General features: G+C 44.7%; 1 protein-coding gene across 1 annotated transcript in view; it reads left to right on the top strand.

Moving 5' to 3' along the window:
- Nucleotides 1-21,210, top strand: part of bbs9 (Bardet-Biedl syndrome 9) — a 126,580-nt gene that overhangs the window by 21,873 nt on the left and 83,497 nt on the right. The window contains exons 13-18 of the mRNA XM_053432824.1: nucleotides 9,725-9,829; nucleotides 14,412-14,426; nucleotides 18,982-19,122; nucleotides 19,589-19,684; nucleotides 19,949-20,121; nucleotides 20,261-20,413. Of these exons, the coding sequence (XP_053288799.1) occupies nucleotides 9,725-9,829; nucleotides 14,412-14,426; nucleotides 18,982-19,122; nucleotides 19,589-19,684; nucleotides 19,949-20,121; nucleotides 20,261-20,413 (683 nt within the window). The remainder of the gene's footprint in view (nucleotides 1-9,724; nucleotides 9,830-14,411; nucleotides 14,427-18,981; nucleotides 19,123-19,588; nucleotides 19,685-19,948; nucleotides 20,122-20,260; nucleotides 20,414-21,210) is intronic.

The following is a 21,210-nucleotide window of genomic DNA, read 5'->3' as shown; positions in this document are numbered from 1 at the left end:
ACCTTTACATTTGTTGAATTATATAGTGTGTGTGTAATGTAAACCAGTTAGGGGAGGCTTTTATCACAGGATACATATCGTACCATGAGAACTCTGATTCTCTGGGAGGGAAAGCTCTAAACCGAGCTGTGCTGGTGCCTTGCACGGCCTGTTGACCTGCATGTGGAGTGTGGGGCTGTGCTTTCTATAGAAGGACCCGTCTTTCATAACAAGACAACCGAACTGCGATAGTTAGAGAATCAGGTTTCACCTAAAACTGGATAAATCATGTTTGTGATTAAATGAGTGAAATAAAAATCCCTCATCATCGTCCCTCAGGTTCTAGATTCAGACTCATCCTGCTTCTCGTTGCTGTTTCCCGTTACTGTGAGAGTTCTCTAGATCTTAATGAATGAACAGCTGATCCATCTCATCCCATGTAAAAGCTTCTTCTCCCATCCGAGCATCAATGTGCTGGTCCTGGATGAGGTGTGGTCAAGTGCATTGTTGGCGCATTTGCTGTTTTGCTGCAGTGGAAAACCAGTGCAGGATTGTGTAACTAGAACCTAGTGTGAAGTTACTGGTGCAGTATTTTACAACCTACCTGGCAAATCTGCCACTGTAGCACCAAACTGCCAGGATGCACTGGTTTCACCTCTCAAACCAGGCAGCTGAGGCAACAACCAGTTCAGCCTGAATTCCTCTGCATCATCAGCTTCTGTCTTTCTCAAAACCTCTCTCATTAAACTGGTCACGTTCCCTGGTGTGATTGGTTTTAATTATATTTTGTGTTGTAGCAGAGCCAAAGCATCAGTATTAAAATAATGACAAGGATCTGACACAGAAGAAGAAAGAACGGTTCCTTAGAAGAAATTGCAGGTTGGATGTAGATGGTATTCAGGTTTGTCACAGGAATGTGTTTCATCCTCAATCCATGTTTGATGAGGATTCTTGTGTCTGGCTGCTGTGAATGTTTCTCTACATTGGCAGATTTATCTTTTCTTTAACTTTCGATTTCTCATCTCGAGTTACTTCTCGTGATTTCAGCTGTAGAAGTAATTAAAATGTCTGATAGACAACAAAATACCATCATATTGTGTTGTTATTAACAGAACTGTCACAATGAGGGTAAGAACAAAACCAGAGATTACTTAGTCTAAGGTCAAATGTCAAAGAAAAAGCTTCAGGCTCCAGTAATTGAACATGGAAGGTGTCTGCAGTTATTTTCAAATCCAGAAGTTGGAAAAGCACCAGAGAATCTTTTTTCTCCTCTTAAACTTCTCCCTCCACTCGCTGGAAGCCTCATCCATCACGGAGGAGTCTTCACAAGCTGTTCTGACACGGACCTGTATGGATTTTGAATTTATGATTTCAAGATGTGAGCAGCGTTCTCAGGCGAGTGGAGCGCCATCCGTTTATTCCCAGCGCTGAATCAAACTGACCACTGCTTCCCCCCCGTGATTAATGCAGCACTGTGATGCGTTTCACCACAGTGCATTCTTATCTGTAAATACACGTACGTGACCCGACGGCTGCTAATCCAAACACGATGCCTTCCTTTGCACAACACGCACAACAGTTTCCTCTTTTTCATACGACTTGCGTTTCATATTTTGACATAATTTACACTGCACTGCACATGTTTTAAGTTTATTTCTGTGCTCTAATATGTCCATGTCCATATAGTCTGTGCATAATTCTTTTATTTCCAGTGCCCTAACAGCTGTAATGTGCACTTCCCACAGTATTTTCATTTCTACTTTTCACCAAATACAGTTCTACAGCTGTAAGTATAAGTATTGTTTTCATTCATTATGCTGTTCAGTAAATCACTATCATGTATACAAGAAAAATCAATATTGTTTTTGATAGAAACCTGTTAATTAGGGCAGGAGACCTGACTTTAGAGGATGTGTGAGTTGATAATGAGGTAGTCATTGTGCAGGATGATGAAGAAGCAAAACATTATGGATATTTTAACTGTCCACGGGTTCACTTAGATGCAATACTATACTAATAGGTATCACGTGTCCAAGTTGAACCTTATTCAACACTTTCTTTTGCACTTTACTTTACACAGGACTTTGTGTTTGTCTTCTGAAATCATTCTGTAGATTTCTTCTAACTGCAGCACAAAGTACAGTTCCTATGCAAAGAGGTCAGGAAAGACTTGTTTCTTATTTCTAACTCATGAATTAACATTCAGCTGGAACCTGAAGATGTTTGTTTAGTTCTGTGAAGCACTTAGAATGAGCCAATGATGGTTTCACAGAAACTCAAAACTAAATCAAAAGCAAAGTCATTGAAGGAGAAGCCGAGAAAAGGATGAAGGCAGAACAGAGGTCTGGGATTCGTGTGCTGGTTTTGGTTTTTCCTCCCAGTCGCAGCTCTGAAAGATTCTCTGTTTGTGTAGGAGATCAGAGGCTGTGAGTCACGGCTCCGTCACGTTTACACCACTGAAGAGCTGCTTTGTTTACATGGGTTTAGGTAGCGGTCAGAAGGGTCAGATTCAGGAGCCTGTCACAAGCAGACACACACACACAGTCACAGAGATACACACACACACACACACAGTTACAGGGATACACACCCAGGTCTTATAAATACTTACACACACATAACCAGGGACGTACAAGCACATGTACGTGTCACTGACTTACTGTTTAAATATAGACACACACACACTCAAAGTAGAAAGTAGCTGTGTGTCTGTGACTGTGTGTGCGTGTCTGTGTGTGTGTGTGTGTGTGTCAGGCTCTTTTGTCTTCCTTCTCACAGGAATCTGGCACCGCCTTTCACTTGTCAATCAGCAGCTCTCTGTAGTGAAACACGAGATCTACCACGCACCCCCAGTCTGTCCATCATGTTGCTCTCCTCCCCTCTCTCTCACCTGAGTGACCCCTCCCTGGCCGGCTCTGGCCCGGAATCGACCCGGCCCCGCCCCGCAGCGGCAGGACCACCGTGGCTGACCCCGGTGGTCGTCTGGCCCTAAACCGAGTGTTTCACATCCGCAACAGTTCTGGAAAATTGGGGGAGGAAAATAAATGAATGGAGGCTGATGAAGTTTTAATGAAGGTCGGGAGCTGGATCCCAGTCACGCTGCCAGAGTTTACTTTATGATTTTCTCCAGAAAATTGCTGCTCAGGTTATGGATGGCAGGGGAAGTGGCCGCGCTGTAGTTGGAGTAATGCCTGGTGTAAACTACATGTAAGTACAGAGTACACTGAGATGTAAACCATGCAGACTATCACCCGTAAAAACACAAAGCAGTGACAAACGACCTCGACTGCTTTCCACTGCTGCACCAGGAACAGGAAGTCGTCTTTCACTGCCAGAACACAAAGGTTACCAATTAACAGCCTAGTTAAGGTTGTTTTAAGTTCACTTACAGAAATAACAACTCTTAAATCATCATACTTAGCTGGTTGACATGATTGACAATAACTTCTCCTGGCAGCCATGGGGTTCCTTTTACATTTTATGGGTTTTTATATATATATATACGTAGACAAATTTACAACGTACACTTAAGAACATCACTACAATGGGCACACACACACACACACACACACACACACACAAACACACTATGCACAACAACACCTCCCAAAAGTTAAACTTTGGATAAAGAGAACATCCGCACACGTGAAGGCTATATACCAAAATATACTTATATTGATGTTTCAAGCACAGGTTCAGGTTATGTGTCGACAGTTCTCGGCATTACAAATATTCACATATCATAGTAAATATAAAGAACATATACAATGATAGTGTACAAAGGTGAATTGTACCTGATTTAGAGCTTCACACCAGTTAATCGCTCCATTAAGGAAGGAGGTGAAAAGCTCTGTGTTCTCCTGACGGCCTGTCAGACCTCGTCTGAAGCCAGAACTATTAATAGCAGTTATGAGCAGCCACAAGTGAAGGCGTAGTGAGAGAAGAGTAATGATAGTTGTTCAAATGGGGATAACAGTCGCATGTTTTCACTGCTGGAAGAGATTCAGAGCGCTGCACACGTGAAAAGTGACGGGAGAAGAAAATGAAAAAGGAGCAGTTGAGAGAGAAGCTCAAACTCGACGTAAACCTTCTGTTCCTCTGGTGAATATGAACCCTCTGTTTCTCCTTCTCTCTTTTCTATCCCAGTGTCATTTGAACTTATTGTGGAAATATATAAACAATAGGAAATAAAGAAGAACAGACTCGAGCAGTGGGCAGTGACATGAGACGGGTGTTGTGGGGAATCCTCAAGAAACAACACAACTCTCCCCCGTCTGCTTTTCATCATCACTTTGTTCCTGAACTCTCACTCTCTCCCTTCACTGATACTGTGCACACACGTTCCCACACACATGTAAACACACAACAAAGTTCCTGCAATGTTCACACTTAACTCTCACGTGTTTGTGTGTGAGTGAGTGTGAGTGTGTGTGTGTGTGTTGCTATTGCTGCTGCGGCTCTCCCACATGTCTTTGATTATCTGGCTCAGTGAGGTGCGTCAATTATTGTGTGTGTGTGTGTGTGTCTCCAGTGTGAAAGACCACTTGTGTATCTTTGCAGGGATTTGTCCAAAGCACTTCACAGTAGAGAAAGTGATGATGCGTTTGTGTGTGGAGGGGGTGTGGCTGGTTGTGTGTGTCTGTGTGTGCGTGTGTGGTTGTGTGTATGTGGGGTGGTAGCTGCTTCAGACTTTTATTGTTGTTCCAGTTTTTATTCGTCTCAGATGGCGACTCAATCCCCTGTTCACCGCACACTGCCTCCTTTGTTCCGTCTCTCTCTCCTTTCCCCGCTCCCTCCCTCTCCCTGTTTCCTCCTCTTTTCCTCTGTCCATCTTTTCTCCTTTCCCTGCTTCCTCCCCTTTAAGCTGTCATGTAGCCCCCGATATCTTTTTTTATCCCGTCTGTTTCCTTCTTCTTCTTCTGCCATCTGTCACGTTACCTCTTTCCTCTCCCACCTGTCTCTCTTTAAATCCCTTCCTTTCTTTCTCTCTGTCTCGGTCCTCCTCTCCTTTTGGCTTATTATCCTCAAACTAATGTATTTAATCCTCAAAAACTCTCTTGTCAGGATTCTGTAATTTATAGAAACATCTAAAAATGAAATCCAACCATCCGGCGATCAAACCAATCGACTGCATCTCCACTTCCTCCATTAGTATCGTGGATACTGGCGCTGCCATCTGAGAGTCTGTGCAGTAGAGATGTGGAGTAAGGTCCTCGCTCGAGTCAGGCTCAGCTGTCAATCATCATTAGAACAATAACTACAATGACAGAAACATTTATCTGAAGTGTAATTTGACTTCTAGTTAGGTCTGCGTCCCATCCACTAACATGGAGGAGGCAGAGTTTAGGACATTCTTCATCTTCTTCATCTTAGTGCAGTAAGTTCTGACCCTTTGTTTACACTAACGACTTTAGTCTTGACCATTGAACCCTCCTCTCCGTCACCATCTCACTTCCCAGTTTGTCTCTAAGTGAAGATTGGTTTTGTTTAAGGAGCCTGAACAGTGATCCGACCCCATTGTGACCTGCAGAGGTCAAGGGTCAGTGTTTAACACCACTTCCCTGTTCGCCTCGGGACATGACGAGATCACACACACACACTGACACACACACACACACACACGCACACACTCAAACACTTAAACCAGTGGCAAGACAGGAATGTCACAGGACAAATAACAAATTTCAAAGTTAGTTTTTCTCTCTTTATATTATTTGCACATGGTGACACACAAGTGCACACTTGCCCCTTTCCCATCTCCTTGTGAGGTACAGATCCCCATCTCCACCCCTCTTGACCTGTGACCTCCTCCAAACATTCTGAAGTCAGTTTAACCTGAGCTGTCAGTTGCTATAACCTGAACCCTGAGGGCAGCGGCAGCACTTAGCTCCGAGTCAGAATGAAGCCGAATCCAACGGTGGTTCACAGGGAAACTCTGAAATCTGATTTTCTTTAAACAGCCAGCTCTGCTTAACTTCTGAAATACAACTTCATACACTCCCTGCCCGGCTCCTGGTGAACACAGTGCAGCAGAATGCAGCTGAAGACCAAAACCAGAGTTGGAAAAGAGGAAATATTGGACTTAGCTTCATCACTTGGATGCATACTTTACAAAAAATGAAATAAAGGGTTAAATTTGCACTGCAAAACCCACTGCCTCCAAATGGACAAAAAATCCATTTGAGGTTTAAAGGGCATTTGCATGTGCACAATGACTACTTCACATATTTGATGAACTGCAGCGCTGTTTACTGGATATTGTCATCATCCAGTTACACACATAAATACACTGCCATGTACCCACTCTTAAAAGTGGGTGTATAAATAGCTATACGGGGGAATTCCATAAAGAAAGAAACAGGCTGGAGAGAGTGGAAAACGGCAGGAATCAGAACGAGGCTCGATCCTTCAGATGAAATACTGGGAGGAAGTCGGGGATAAAAACGGTGCAGAGGCAAAGAAAAGTTAGAAAAACAGAAGTGACGAGGACGAGAAGAAAGTTAAGAGATGGAGAAAGGTGAAGAAGGAGAAAGGGGGGGAACATGAGGTGGAGGAGGAGAGGTAGTAAAGTGGGGGGGGGGATTTCAGAGTCCCTGGTGGAGTTTGTTTTCGTTGGCTGTGGTGTTAATGGGTTAATGTGATCTCGAACACTGGGACCAGTCTGAACAGTCTCACTGGGTGGGACCTCCAGGTCACAGGGACCTACACGTTACCTGGACTTCCCCAGCAGCTGCCCCCTGACCCGTCCAGATGTGCCTGAAATACACAATGAAAAGAGGCCGAGATGGATAGAGAGACAGGAGAGAGAGAAAGAGGAGGAGGAGGAGGGAGAGAAGGAGGTGGAGGAGGAGGAGGAGGGATTACTTTGTGTCTTCTTCGGTTTGTTTGTTGGTCTTAATGGGCCTGGGAACACTTAAAGCACTTAAACCCGTCTGACCAGTTTGACCTCCAGGGCGCGGAGGTTAAAAGCCGTCTGCTGACGGACAGGATGACAGCGAGGGAGAGAGTGAGGAGGGAGGAGAGGAAGAAAGTGAATGAAGGGAAGGTGGAAACAGGAGAGGGAGGAAGAATGCAGTCGAGAGAGGATGGAGGGAGGGAGACAGAGAGAGAGAGAGAGAAGGGAGGCTAAGATGAAAACCCTTTCGTCCACATGCACATTTCATCATAGTTGTTTTAGAATCAATGAAAACTGAGCTTTCACTAAACTCCTCCCACGGGGAAGATGTTCAGTTTTCACTTTACGACGTGTTAACAGGGAAAAAGAGATTTCAGCTTCTGGCGTCTTCGTTTTTATCCAAAACCCGACAATAACTTTATTCCCCAGGCTCCTGATTGGTCAACATGTTTAGGGTTATTTTATATATTCATGTCGACACAAAGGAGGGGGAACCCAGAGGAGAACACATGAGGATAAGAACAAGACTTAAGAGTAGAGGAGGTGGAAATATCGTTATATAATATCATATAAAACATTTCAGCACAGAATTCCATATTTCCTATTTTGATTTATTACATATTTATACTCACATTATGTATACACAGCATGTTCTGGTTGTATTTGCTATTTTTCTTTTAATATATAAATGTAACACGTCCCTCTCACCCTCTCTGAAGCATGAAATTCAGTTGTGAACATATAATAACTAAATTTGATATATAATAAAGCGTTTCTCCTATTTAATGAATTAATCTATATAATTAAACACATTTAACATAATTCCTGCGAAGTTCAAGGTGTTGCACAATTAAATGCAGTCAAACAATATTGTCCTGAAAATGGAGTAGATGAGGAAGGGATGAAGGGATGAAGGGATGAAGGGAGAGCAAATGAGAAGAGGAAGAGAAAGGGCTAAGTGTTGGAGAGGAGTGTGGGAGAAGATGAAGGCAGAGCGGAGGTCACGCTGTCATGGCGTCTGACAGAGTGTGGAGAAAGTCTCTCTCTCTGCGTTTCATCATCTATCTTCTCCTCGGCCTGTCGGAGGGGGGGAGTCTCTGCTCCTCCTGTCGTCCATCACACCTCCTCCTGCTCTGTCCATCCTCAAACCCGAGAGGAGCCGTCTCCCCGTGGTCTGTGTTTGAGAGAGACTGAGTGCAAGAGGGTCGGCTCTAATGGTTCTAATGTTTAATAAATTCACCGTGTTAGACACAGTGCGATACTTACAAACACACTCTGTCTACACACACGCACACACACACACACACACACACATACTCTGGGTTCAGTCACCTGTAACGGGCTGAGCTCAGGAACATCACGCCCCATTACACCACCACACCGCCCTCTGTGTGTGTGTGTGTGTCTGTGTGTGTGTGTGTGTGTCTGTGTGTGTGTGTGTGTGACTGCATGAAGCCATTAGCTGTAATATATCCTTTCCTCTCTGTCTGTATTTGATCCCTGCTTTCTCTCTGCGGCCTGTTTGCTCTCTCTCTCCCTCTCTGTTGGTTTTGGGGTATTTGAAGGGAAGCGACAAGTCATCGCCCCTTTCTCATGCTACATATAACTTCAGTGCTGGTGTGCATGTGTGTGTCTGTCTGTGAGTGTGTGTGTGTGTGTGTGTGTCTGTGTGTGTGTGTATACTTGGATTTGAGTTAAAGTTCTGGCTAATGTTGTTAATCCTCTGTCCTCACCTTGCCTGGGGATGTTTAGTGTAAAGGTTGCTATGTGTGTGTGTGTGTGTGTGCGTGTGTGTGTCTGCACATGTGTGTGGGTGTGTGCATTGAATGGTCTGGTTAGTATTGGTATTGCTGTATCCTGTCCTGTCTACACCTAAAAAATGCTGACTCTTTGTGCGTTTGAGTGTGTGCATGTGCGTGTGTGCGTATCTGTGCATGTGTGTGCATGTGTGTGTGTGTGTGTATTTGTGTGTGTGTGTGTGTGTCTGTCAGTCTGGCTGCCTTGTCTCCTTATCCATCATTCAATGTTTTTCCTTTAGAGCCTGTTACAGTAAAAGCGGAGCTTCTGTTCTAGAAATAAGAAAAACCTCAATTAAACTTACATTTCCAATAACACATTACTTAACTTAACTCACTTAAAGGGGAAATCCAGTGAGTACACATTAAGCTCACAATTGTAAAACTCACGAGACGTTTAATAAAAGCAGGAGATGTTGACTTTTGGTCCCGAGTATAACTGAAGCCCTGAAAACCTCAAACCCATGATGACTGGAAAAGTCACAACAGCAGTGTTATGGTTTCTAAAGTCATTAGAGCTCCAGACGACCTTATACACATTTAGAGAGAAACACTCCTCAAGACTTTTAAATTCACTAGATCATGATTTTCTCTAGGATTTCATTTATTTTTAATATTTTTTAAAAGTTTTATTTCAGTCCCCCTTGATTTTTCTTATCTAGATGCATGAATTATTATCTGAGACGCCAATAAAACATTTTAATGCCATATCCTGCTTTCATAAAGAGGGTTTTGTATCCAGATCTGTATGTTCTTCCTTGGGTCTTTACCGAGCCCTCCACAAAAAGTCAGAGAAATGGGATGTGGTAGCTTCTGTGTGAACCTGCTTCATGTCTTTGTAATTCAGGGAATGTTTTGTATGACACACGTATGTCCTGTTGTCACCATCTATGTGTGTCTTTATTAAATGATCTCGTTCTGTCCTCATGTCCTGTTGTCCGTCCTCTTCTCTCTAATAAAGACACATTTGTACTAATCAGTGTTGTTGCTCAAATTGACCGAGGACTTTCTCTTTCTGTGGCGATGTTGACATTTATCTCTTCTCTCTCCTCAGGTGTCGGTTCCTCCACCGTCGTTAAGTTTTCGGCTTTCCTCAACGGCCGCTACCCCCCCGCTGACCTTACCGGAGACATCACTGTGTCCTACAGTTCGCCGACAGGTAACAAATACCTACAGGACACAAGTTTCATCCACACGTGTAACAACAATCACCTGAAATCTCTCAACACATCAATCAGTCCCACACGGCTCTGACACGTGTGGTACCAGTGGTGAAGGCCGGTGTATTCTCTGTGTGATCCAGTGGGTCCAGTGTGCACCTCCACTGTAACGCTGCTGACTTGACGTAATGACATTTGGTCTCCTTCCAAACAAACCCAGTTCATCCCCCCCCCCCCCCCCCCCCCCGCTCCCTCCAGGCATCTGTTTCCCGGCCCCTGCAATATTTCTGGAAGATATTACTTTCCCCTGAAAACCAACAGAACCACTCTTTATTTCAAATGTCACAGACTTCCTTTTTGAAACACAGATTTCAGCGTTCATTTGGAGAAGCCCATGTTTTCATGCTATTGTTTCCTTTGGATTACATTTGCTCTGGCAGCCCCGGGCGCTGGAACAGGTTCCCTCCCCAGAAGCACTTTTAATGTGAAATGTCTGGAAAACGTGTATTTTTTTTGTCAAACTTTATTGTGATGCTATAAATAGCTGAAAAATATGGAGTCTGGTGTTTTTCAATAAGCCGTAGAGGCGAAGCAGCTGGGGCGGAGTGTGAAGCCAAACTCGTGTTCTGGACGGGACTTGTTAGTTTGGAGTTATAACCAGAAGAGGTTTATTCTCGGTTGGAGGAAAAAGAGAAACAGCAGGATTGGAAAACCGCAGCGAGGTGTGGTGCACTGAGTGAAACAAGGGGAAGCAGGTGAGGAGGTGAGTTACGCTCAGCCGGGAGTAGAGAGAGAGCCTGGGTGGAGAGAGAGGAAGGGAGGTCTTTTATACTGAAAAGTTAAAGGGCAGGAAGTAGCCATGTGCCAGGGGGAACATGAGAGTGGAGGGAAACAGGGAGGGTTTCATAAGGTGTGGACCCTGAGACAAACAGCATACTGCTGGGACCTGGCTGCACTGGGTCGCTCCCAGTCAACGGCACGATGATGGGTGGTGTCAAGTCAGGTCGAAGCTCCGTGCAGGACAGTGAACTGGGATCTGGCTCCGTGCTTAGTGGTGTTGGTATGTTGAAACAGGGAAGCGTGGCTCAGGAGGCACAGCTACGTAATCTGAAGGTTCCTGGTTTGATCCTAGTGGAAGTTTCCTCAAACAGGACACTGCACTCCAGTTCATATACCCTGCAATTGTTTTATTAATCTAATTTCTGTGCAAGAAATGAAACCAAATTCGACCATTTGGACAAACCGTGTTGATTTCAGCCTGGTCACCGACGTCCTTAACGAGAAGGAGACATGAGCTGTGTTCGGATTCAAGGGTCACATCTTTCAGGAGGTTCTTTTAAAATCCTCCGTGGACCAGATTAACTCCTCTCTGTCCGGCCTCCACCTTCTACACCCAGTAGACCGACTCCTCATGCCTCTGGACCCAGCCGCTGATCAGCAGTACAAACACACATCCTTGTGGATTTAAAGAAGGTCTGTCGGGCTCATCTAACCTGTGATGATGGACCACGATGTAGAGTCCTGTCCCCCCCCCCCCCGACTCTGCAAAGTGCTCACCTTAAGACCTTCTACATAGCTGAGTATCTGTGGCTGTAGCTCGGTGGCTGTGTGTTCCTGTGGAGCTAATCTCCGTTAATGCCTCGTCTCCTCTCCTCCTCTAAATGCTGTCCTGGTATGGGAGGAATGCATCACTTTGTCTCGATGTCTCTGTCTCTCGCTCTGTCCCACCCAGGGGCGATGGTCACGCCTCCGCCGCCGCCGCCCGGCCCACGCAGCTCCGCTCCACCCCATGGACGCTGAGGCCATCTCTAAGCTCCACAAAGGCTCTGACATTTAAGAAGGCTGCTGACTCCTTAAGTCCTTCAAAGGAGGCTCGACCGTCGCTGCAGTCGTTACAATCCAGAAAGAATTTCATTAGTGTCCTCTGTGATTTCCCTAACACCCCAACAATGGCTTTACACAAACACACGTCAGGGGGATCCAGTGGTCAAGCTGGCATCTACAGTACATTGTTACCTCACACACAATGGGAAGTTTCAACCCAGCTCTCGCAGATAAGTTACGACTGCGCGGATAATTTCCGTAAAACACGGCCAGCCATGATTCACCGGCTGCTGAGCCAATTCGTGTGGAGGCCTTGGAGCTGGTTGGCAGTCTGCGGTGTTTTCTCCAGAGTGACCAGCAGCTCCACATGTCCGTGTCTCTGGGAGGCTCCGGTGTTTTCCTCAGGTCTTTGTTTCGCTGCCAGGTCTGAAATCTATTTGAAAGAAACTTGTGTGGGGCAGCTGATGCTGTTGGTGTTGTGGCTACGTCTCTGAGCCAAGAGATCCCTGTGCTCAGCGCGGTTTGTTGCTCTGCACCGGAGAGTCGGTGGAAGGTTCGGCCACTGGCCAAGGAACGATTCATTTATCAAAAAGGATTTTAGTTTTTTAACATCGTAATGTAAAGACTTGAAACTTATTGTTTTCTCATGAGCTGCAGCACGTGGAAGAAGTCGGGCACGTTTCTCTTTTCTGGTTTGACTTTCTGGGGAATTTATTGCAGATCGAAATTTGTCTGAAAAGGCAAATGTCAATATCAGACTTTCTAGACACTTTCTAGATTCATGTATGAAAAACTATCGGTGATAAAATCGCTGGTTATTTAAATTTCCAGGTTGATTTCTTGACATGAATTTACAGTTCTTCGTTCAGGATACGTTTGAAAGATGTCGTTGGTGCACTTTGTTGTTCTGTTCATTTTAAAAAGCAACTTCCTTAAGTTTCTCAGTTATTATCTGTAAGACGAGGAGTCGTGATACACTCCACCGTTCCTCTGCTGCTCCACCAGCTCGTGGATCCAGAGCTTCACTCAGTTCTCCTCCGCTACAGGAGATCTCAGAACAGACTGATTGAACACTGGCTGGCCGGCGGCCACGCCTGGCTACCGTCTGTGTGCTTGAGTGTCTTCTTGCTCCATTTGACATGTCCTCCTCGTTTAACTGGAGCTTTCACTCAACGTTGATGCTTTCACTTCTTTCTCTCTTTCTTTCTCTCCCTTCCTTCTTGTGTTGGTCTAGCCTTTTGATTTTTTGGCGCGTCTTCCCTCAAATTCAGCTTTTTATTTCTTTTCTCTGGCACAAAGCTAAGAGGAGATGCAGAGACGTGGGAACAGAGGGGAGCATTGTGGGATTAGATAATGCCGTTAAATGTGAACATATTCTGAGAGTTTGTCGGTTTATTCGTCAAAGGGGATTTCAGACAGAAAAGTCCCAATGTGTTCATTTATAATTCTGTTTCATTGGTTAATGTAATGCACTAATAAGGCCTCAAAAATATAGTAAGCCTATATTTGGATTGTTCTCATTTATAGGTTTAGAGTTTATTAAATAAATGTGATGTTCTTGGCCTGACGTGATATTAATTATGAGGATATTTCATTTAAAGACAGAATTATGACAGGAGAAGCAGCTTTACCTCAGGAAGAGAGAGACGGTGGAAAGGAAGCAGGACTTTCATCAGGTTTAATAACCCATGAACTGTCTGACTCAGCACCTCCGTGGCTTTTCATTGGCCGGCACGAGACCATCTGCTTCTCATTCACCTTCGCAGGAAATCCTCCTCGACCAATCAAACCAGAGACTAATCTGCCAGACCTCAACTGCGGCGGCCTAAAGGTTAGAGAAGCAGGGGGTTGCCTGTTTGAATCCCACAGCAGCTGAGAAAACCTGGCGGCTGAGAGGAGGAGGATAAGAGATGGTCTACCTAAATTTAAAAAAACAATTTTCAGTTTCACTTGTCTGTAAACGTTGCTGCTTCAGTCGATGGATCTGTCATTAGAGGATAATTGTTTACTTCCATATTAAGATATTTATAATGAGGTCTCATTCCAAGTTTCAAACCAACAAATCAACAAGCAGGGAAAACATGACGTCTCTGGCTGATGTAAAGAAAGTCAAGATTAATTTACAGAATTCAGAACCATTGACAGACGCAGCTGCAGATCAGATGAAACAGAAACACCAGTGATCAGACTGGTTTTCATCACTCAAACCTTCTCTTGGAGATGTTCAGAGCGTTTCTGGTGTCAGTACGACTTCATCAGTCAGGATCTATGAAGCTAAAATTAATTTTGAGTTTAACAAAGTATTCTCATGTTCTCAAGTAGCTTCTCTTCTGTTAAACTGATGAAACTCTGGATTCTGATATTTACATCAGGGCAGGTGCCTTTTCCCCCCGGATCCCGTCAGAGTAAATTTCATACTCACGTCTTGATGAGCAGCTTTTTCATTTTGGGTTTTGACAGTTTATCATAGTGAGGATGATGTTGGCTTCATCAGGAGGCTGAGTTCTGTTCCAAGTGTGTGGGAAGAAGAACCGAGACTTCTTCTCCTTTATTTGGTCTTTTTGTTCTTGTCCATATGATGTTTTCCCAGGGGACCCCCCCTCCCCCCCAGTAGAACATCAGAGGTCAACTCGTCCAGCTCTGCTTCGTTACTGAACAGAAAGAAACGAGACAGGAGTGAGACCTCTTTCTTCTTCTCTTTGTCTCTGTCTGTTTTTTAACCTTCACTTCTTCTTCTCTTCTTCTTCTTCTCTACAGAGCTAAACCCCAAAGGTAAGTGATTGGATAGAATAGACAATAAAGTAGAAACACACACACACACACACACGTACACACACACACACACTCATACACACACTTTATTAAAAAGACAAACGTGTAGAACTTCTACTACATTTGCTGTATTTTGGGACTTTCCCTCCAATATGCAGTCGTAAAAATCATAACTGCACCATATATATATATATGTTTTTTATATATATATATATATATATATGCTTTCCAATACACACACACTCTACTGTATATACAGGAAGAGACCACTGCCCACTGTTTATGTTCCTGTAACGTGATCCTTGGCAAGAGTCTGTACACACACTTGTGCAGATACTTGTGCGCACATATACACTTCCTCACTGTGTGGAATAAGTAAATATCCATTTTCCTCTTTTACTGTGTGCAGTTTACACAGAAATATCATCTGTCCCCCTCACACACACACACACACACACACACACACACACACACACACACACACTGTGTGTCAGCCGTAGTGTTCCTAGTCGTCAGCCAGAGTTTGTTTTAGTCCATCTGAGTTTGTGTGTTCTGATACAGAATAGGATGTCCTGTAATCTATAGTGGGTTTAGAGCCCTGCAGTAGTATGCACTCTCACACACACTCACACACACACACACACATACCGTACATGCACACATATCTCCACACACACACACACACACACACACACTCTCATGCAGCGTTGTGTTTTCTGTGCAAATCAGCTTCACATCCAGCAATCTTTGCATCAGCAGAAAATGTTTTCAGGGAACGTAAACTGCTGAAATTAAATGTTTTTCTTCAGAATCTCACACAGGAAGTTGAAAACTAAACCTTTCTGACAAGAGTCGGTCAAAATGAAGAAATCAAGACGGCTGTGTAGAAAATTAAAGAAACATCGTGTTCCGTGAAGGAGGAATTTAAAACTGGCTGAAAACGAACTCTTCTAATCAGACTCTATGATACTGAAGATGTTTTATTACTGTTAGTGTTTTTGATTTTCATTTAAAAATCGTATTGATTCTGGAAACTCAACTGTTCAACGCTACAGTTTGGTTTAGTTTGGTTTAAAGATCTCGGTCAGAAGAAATGTCAGATTAGAATCAAACAGAGAGACGTGATCAGAAGTTGTCTGTACTGTGACCTAATCACAGAGGAAATGATAAAAAGATGCACAAACACACACACACAGACACACACAGACACACACACGCTGACATCACTGCAGCTGTGTGAAGAACCTGATCCCGTACAGTGTTCCTCTACTCAAATAAACCCTGTGGTCGCCCTCTCTCTCTCCCGCCTCCGTCTCGAACACACGCAGACACAAACACAGATTCCAGATAATTGGAATCAGAGTGCGTTGAGCCGGCAGCCCAGTGCAGCTCCAGCAGCTCTAACCAGTAGCAGCAGTGGGGCTCAGTGGTGACGTTAAGTGTGTTTAGCAGAAGACAAAGCTCCGCTTCCCGTATCAGCAGCATCGCAGGCGACTGTCAGGGGAAAGGTCAGAGGTCGGATGTTACAGTATGTGATGTGTGTGTGGATTCAGTCATAGCTGAACCCTCAGGAACGTAAACATCCCTCTCAGCAGATCAGCGACGGCCACAGAGCCGGACAGGGAGAGAATGAATTGAAGAATCTGTAAGACAAACACAGTAACCTCAGTTTACTGTAACTGAGGAACAGTGTTTAGTCACTTACTCACTCTTTGGCTCCGGTCGCCTCCCAGGCCTCGGTCCCAGGATTCTGAATCTTCTCCTCGAACACCATCAATCTGCTGCTGCTCTTTCCACTGCATCTCCTCAAGCTCCGTGTCATCGAGGCTGAGTAAAACTCTGACATCTGACGTCGGGGAATGATGCAACTTTTATTAATTTACATGGCGACCGACCCAGATTCTGGTCCAGCATTGAAAGTGACGTGACTGAGGATATGACTTTAGCAGACACAGAAGACATTTGAGTCTGTTGGAAATGCAGCCGCAGCCTCTTGCTGTTCACACTGATCAGAAAACATGAAATGTGTTTAACAGATGATGAAAATAAAACAGGGACAGTTTGTGAAGTCGTGTGAAAACTCTTATTTTGAAGGTGGCCAACGAACAAGCTTCATAAATACATAGAAACAAACTCCCTCAGACAGAACCGAGTCATTAATCACTGTCAGACTCTTACAATAGATGTAATAAAGTTATTAATAATGATAGCAGCACCATTTAATAACAGTAATAAGTAGAGTGGCAGTGCACACTCCTGCCAAAGAACAGTCCCTGTTTAAATTCATAGATCTGAATTTTTATTTGAATCTGATAAATGTCAGTCAGATTCTTTTCATTAGGATCCGTGAAATGTTGAAAAATGCTCTGATCTCAACTTATTTTAATGTGTTTCTTTATGTGACGCATATAAAAGTGTGTCTCCACCCAAAGTTCTGTAGTTATGATAATAACTCGTATAATAATAGTTGAATGGTGTCAGATCTAGATCCTGCAGCTCTGGAGTCACCTGCAGAATAAGCACAGAGAGGAAAAGCCTGAACCACAGCAGAGATGAAACACAAACAGTTTGTGCTCTCATGAGTTTATGAGAGTTGATGGAGTGTTTATCGTTTGATAATCTCTTCACTTAATGGACGTCGTAAACTGGTCTTACTGGATCGCTGCTGGTGTTTCTGGAAGATGTTTCAACTCTCGTTCAAAAGGCTTCTTCAGTTCTCACGTCTCCATCCCTGTCGACTGGAGATGAACCGTCACGTGAACTGGGAGTGGATGCAGATTAATTCCATTCCCAGTGCAGAGAAAAGACAGATGTTAGAGGGTTTTCTGACCAGTGGAGAAGCAGCTTTAGAAATGAAGAAGCCTGTTGAATGGATCGTGAGTTTGTGGATTGACAGGTGGGGGGGTTTAAAGGACCTGTCTCTACCTTCATTCATCCGTTCATTACATATCACGTTTACTCTAACTCAGGGTTTTATGGTTGACCTCCTTCCAGAGAAACCTTATTTTGCTTCCTCTCAGGCCGCAGTGGTTTCATTCATCTCTGTACGATATAACATTTTACTTGGAAAAACTTGAAACCTGCTGGAGTCGGCCAGTCCGTCCCAGTGCGCATCACGTCTCCTCTGATTCCCATCAAACCATAAAACACTTGTGTGGTTTGAAACAAATCACAAAGTCACACACTTGCATCTTAAAATCTCAAAGCCTAAAAAAAGGTTTTCTGCAGAACTTTGGATCTGATGATATTCAGCGTTATTTTTCCAAAGGGGATAATTTTCACCATTTATCATGAAGTTTTCACTTCTAATATTGAGAAACATGTTTCATATTCACTCTGACATGTGCGTCTGACTCTGTCTTTGTTCTACTGGTTGGATGTGATTGGTTGTTTGGCTGTTCAGTCACCCAGCACGAAGGGGTCAATGAGGAATCGAGGGAGTGAGGAGAGAAATGAAAAAGTGCACGAGAGTCTTTCTTCCTCTCGAAAAGCGTTTTTCTCTCCTCGTCCTCCTCCTGTTTTTCTTGGCTCCAGCTCTTCCCTCTCATGTGTTCAAACCAAACCGAGTTATTCACATAATCACATAATAATTTCATGTCTGGAATGAAAAGGTGCACAGTAGTTGCAGGTAATTATTACTATCTGTAATAACCTGGAACATTCCATAATTAAACTCCAGCTCTTATTCTCGCTCTCTCTCTCCCTCTGGTTAATTTCCACTCTGTCGGCCCGGCTCAGGTCTTCTCCCTCTGCTGTCGTTAGCTCACCTCCTCTCCCCAGGTTCCCCCGCCGCTCCATCTCTTCTTAACAACTGTGTTCCTCCTCTCCCTCCGTGCCCGCGCTCTGTTATTCTGGCTAAGTGTAGATTTCTGCCAAGCTCAGCACTGCTCAGCCTCAGAACACAGTTATAGTTGGCTTGAGCTCCCCTCTCTCTCCTTACTTCTTCTTTAAACATCTCAAAGTTTCACTCCACTTTTCACAAGACTTCCCTTTCGGATCTCTCGACAAACACCCCCCCCCCCCCACCCCCACACACACACACACACTCGGTGTTGATGTTGAGTCTCTCGGTCTCGTAGCTCTCAGATACTCATGTAATCTGAATATCTGCAGTGTTGACTGTGTTAACAAACGTTAACCTGACGGCTGTTTGGAGAGAAAGCCGAACAGGCGACGTGTTCCGACCTCATTTGATTCGCCGTAGGGGAGTTCGGTCAAGATGGGCGCCACTTAAAGGGGAAGTGGGTTGTGGCTGTCAGACTGTTTTTCAGGAAAAGATCTTTAGGAGGGAGAGGGGGGGGGGGTTGAATAGTGGCATAAATGACGCAAGATAAATCCAGAATAAACCAAATAAAGAAAACAACTTCATTTATTTTTAGCAGGAAATCTCTTTTCCTGGGTTCAGACCCTCCACGAGCGCTGGCAGCTCACCGCCACTCCTACATGATGGAAAAGATGGAAAAGGAATAAATTGCGTAAAATATGAAGAAACATAAAAAGTAAAAATAAGACCTTTAAGCTGTTTTAAAATATTGATGTATTCTCTTCTCCTCAGGAGTTCCCAGGGTTCTCCAGGCCAGGTTCAGTCTTCCTCTGCTGTTGGTGTGTGTTCCCTCCTCTCCGGCCAAAACCACCAAGTTTAAGATCAGCGTGGAAACCAACCAGCCGCCGGTCGACCTCCACGCCATCTTCCCCGGTAAAACACCGGGAGCGGAGAAATGGAGAATCTGTTTAGACTTTTGAATCTCGTGTGGTTGTGTATTTATATGAACGTGTGTTTATGCATCTTTATTTATTTGTGATTCTGTGTGTGTGTGTGTGTGTGTGTGTGTCTGTCTATGTGTCTATGTGTCTGTGTGTGTGTGTGTGTGTGTGTGTGTGTGTGTATGTGTGTGTGTGTGTGTGTGTGCGTGTGTGTGAACCATTCCCTGTTATCTGACAATCGGCTACAATCAGCAGCTCTGACGTCTAAACACACACTCGCTCTTGTGTGTGCTGTGATGTGTGTCAGCTCCTGCCCGCTCACATTGTGCGTCTTTGTGTGAACAGTGTGACTGTATGTCGTTCCACCTTTGTTGGCGTCCTGGATCGCGATAGGCCGTCTTATCTGTCTCAACCCCCCCCCCCCCCCCCCCCCGCTCTCTGTCTCTTTCTCTCTGCAGAGTTTTCAGAGAAGTCGGAAGATAAGGACGGGAACACTTTGGCGTTCCAGTTCCTGTCGGGAGCCAAAGTGACTGTGGTGGCGTCCCGGACCTCCCGTGAGTCAGACTCACAGATGAGTTTAATAACACTTTGGTTCACTTCCATCCCGACAGGTGGAAATATCTGTGTGTCTTCATTTCTTTGCACAACCTTAGGCAACGTTAATGTGTATTTATCACACATATAAAGCAGATCTTACTGTATAACCACAGGCACCAGATCCGTTTTTAGTCTTTTTCCTTGTTATTTATCAATCACGCTTGTTATTGTTTGGTCATTTTACCTTTGCCGTGGTTTACCTGGGTCTGTTTGTGTGTCAGAGCGTTACCGCATCCAGAGCGACAGCTTTGAGGACATGTGGCTGGTGGTGAAGGAGCTGGTTCAGAGGTTCGACGGACATTTCACCAAACTGGGAGTGAAGGACTTCAAGAAGAGCTTCAGTGGACCGTTACCACTGCAGGACTACTTCCTGTTAGTCGACCACCACTTCCAGGTACAACCACTCACATGATAAATACACTGTAGATGTCAGGCAGCAGATATGAACGAATCAAGCTTTGTGTTTCCTCCTGTGCTGCCTTTTGTAAAACAACACACGTCTCCATGTGTGTGTTTGTGTGTCTGTGTGTTAGCTGCGTCTCAGTGCTCAGCAGTACCAGGACCTGCTGTCGGAGCGAGCGGTCCAGTTCAGAGCCATCCAGCGCCGCCTGCTGACTCGATTCAAGGACAAAACCCCGGCACCTCTGCAGAACCTCGACACACTGCTGGACGCCACTTACAGCCAGGTCCGACACACACACACACACACACACACACACACACACACACACACACACACACACACACACACACACACACACACACACACACACACACACACACTGTGCAGGGACTCAAGTGCACACATTGCTCATAAAAGCGAATTGGTTTCAGGAAGTAGAAAGTTTTTGCTGAAAGTTGAGTTCAGTCGCTCCGCCATCTAATTAGCATCCCGCTGAGAGGAGCCTGCAGCTGAGCAGGAACGTGCAGATCTGCCATCTGGCCTGATAACACCTCCAGGGGACACTGGGGGACACTGGAGGACACTGGAGGACACTGGGGGACACTGGAGGACACTGGAGGACACTGGAGGACACTGGGGGACACTGGGGGACACTGGAGGACACTGGAGGACACGAGTGGGGAGAAGACACCTCACTCACTCTGCTGCCTCACACACATGATGTCAGCAAACTTCCTTCTGATTGTTTGACTTTTGGATAAGATTATTTTTCTTTACCTTAGAGAGTAAATCTTTTTCTGACTTTCATTAACACACACACACACACACTCACAAACTCACACACACACACTAACACTCAAGTACACACACACACACACTCATACACGCACAGACTCACACACAAGGAGCGATGACGTGTTGTCATAGATTTACAGTGTGAGAGTTGTATTCTGCTGATTTATGGACTTCCTCTCTTTAGATGATGAGCTGTGAGCTCACACCCAGTTGGACTCGCTAAATACACACACACACACACACACACACACACACACACACACACACACACACACACACACACAC

The sequence above is a fragment of the Pleuronectes platessa genome, chromosome 10 (genome assembly GCF_947347685.1).
Source record: "Pleuronectes platessa chromosome 10, fPlePla1.1, whole genome shotgun sequence".
Classification (NCBI taxonomy): domain Eukaryota; kingdom Metazoa; phylum Chordata; class Actinopteri; order Pleuronectiformes; family Pleuronectidae; genus Pleuronectes; species Pleuronectes platessa.
Note: the sequence above shows the minus strand (reverse complement) of the source record. Positions and strands in the feature narration are given on the sequence as shown.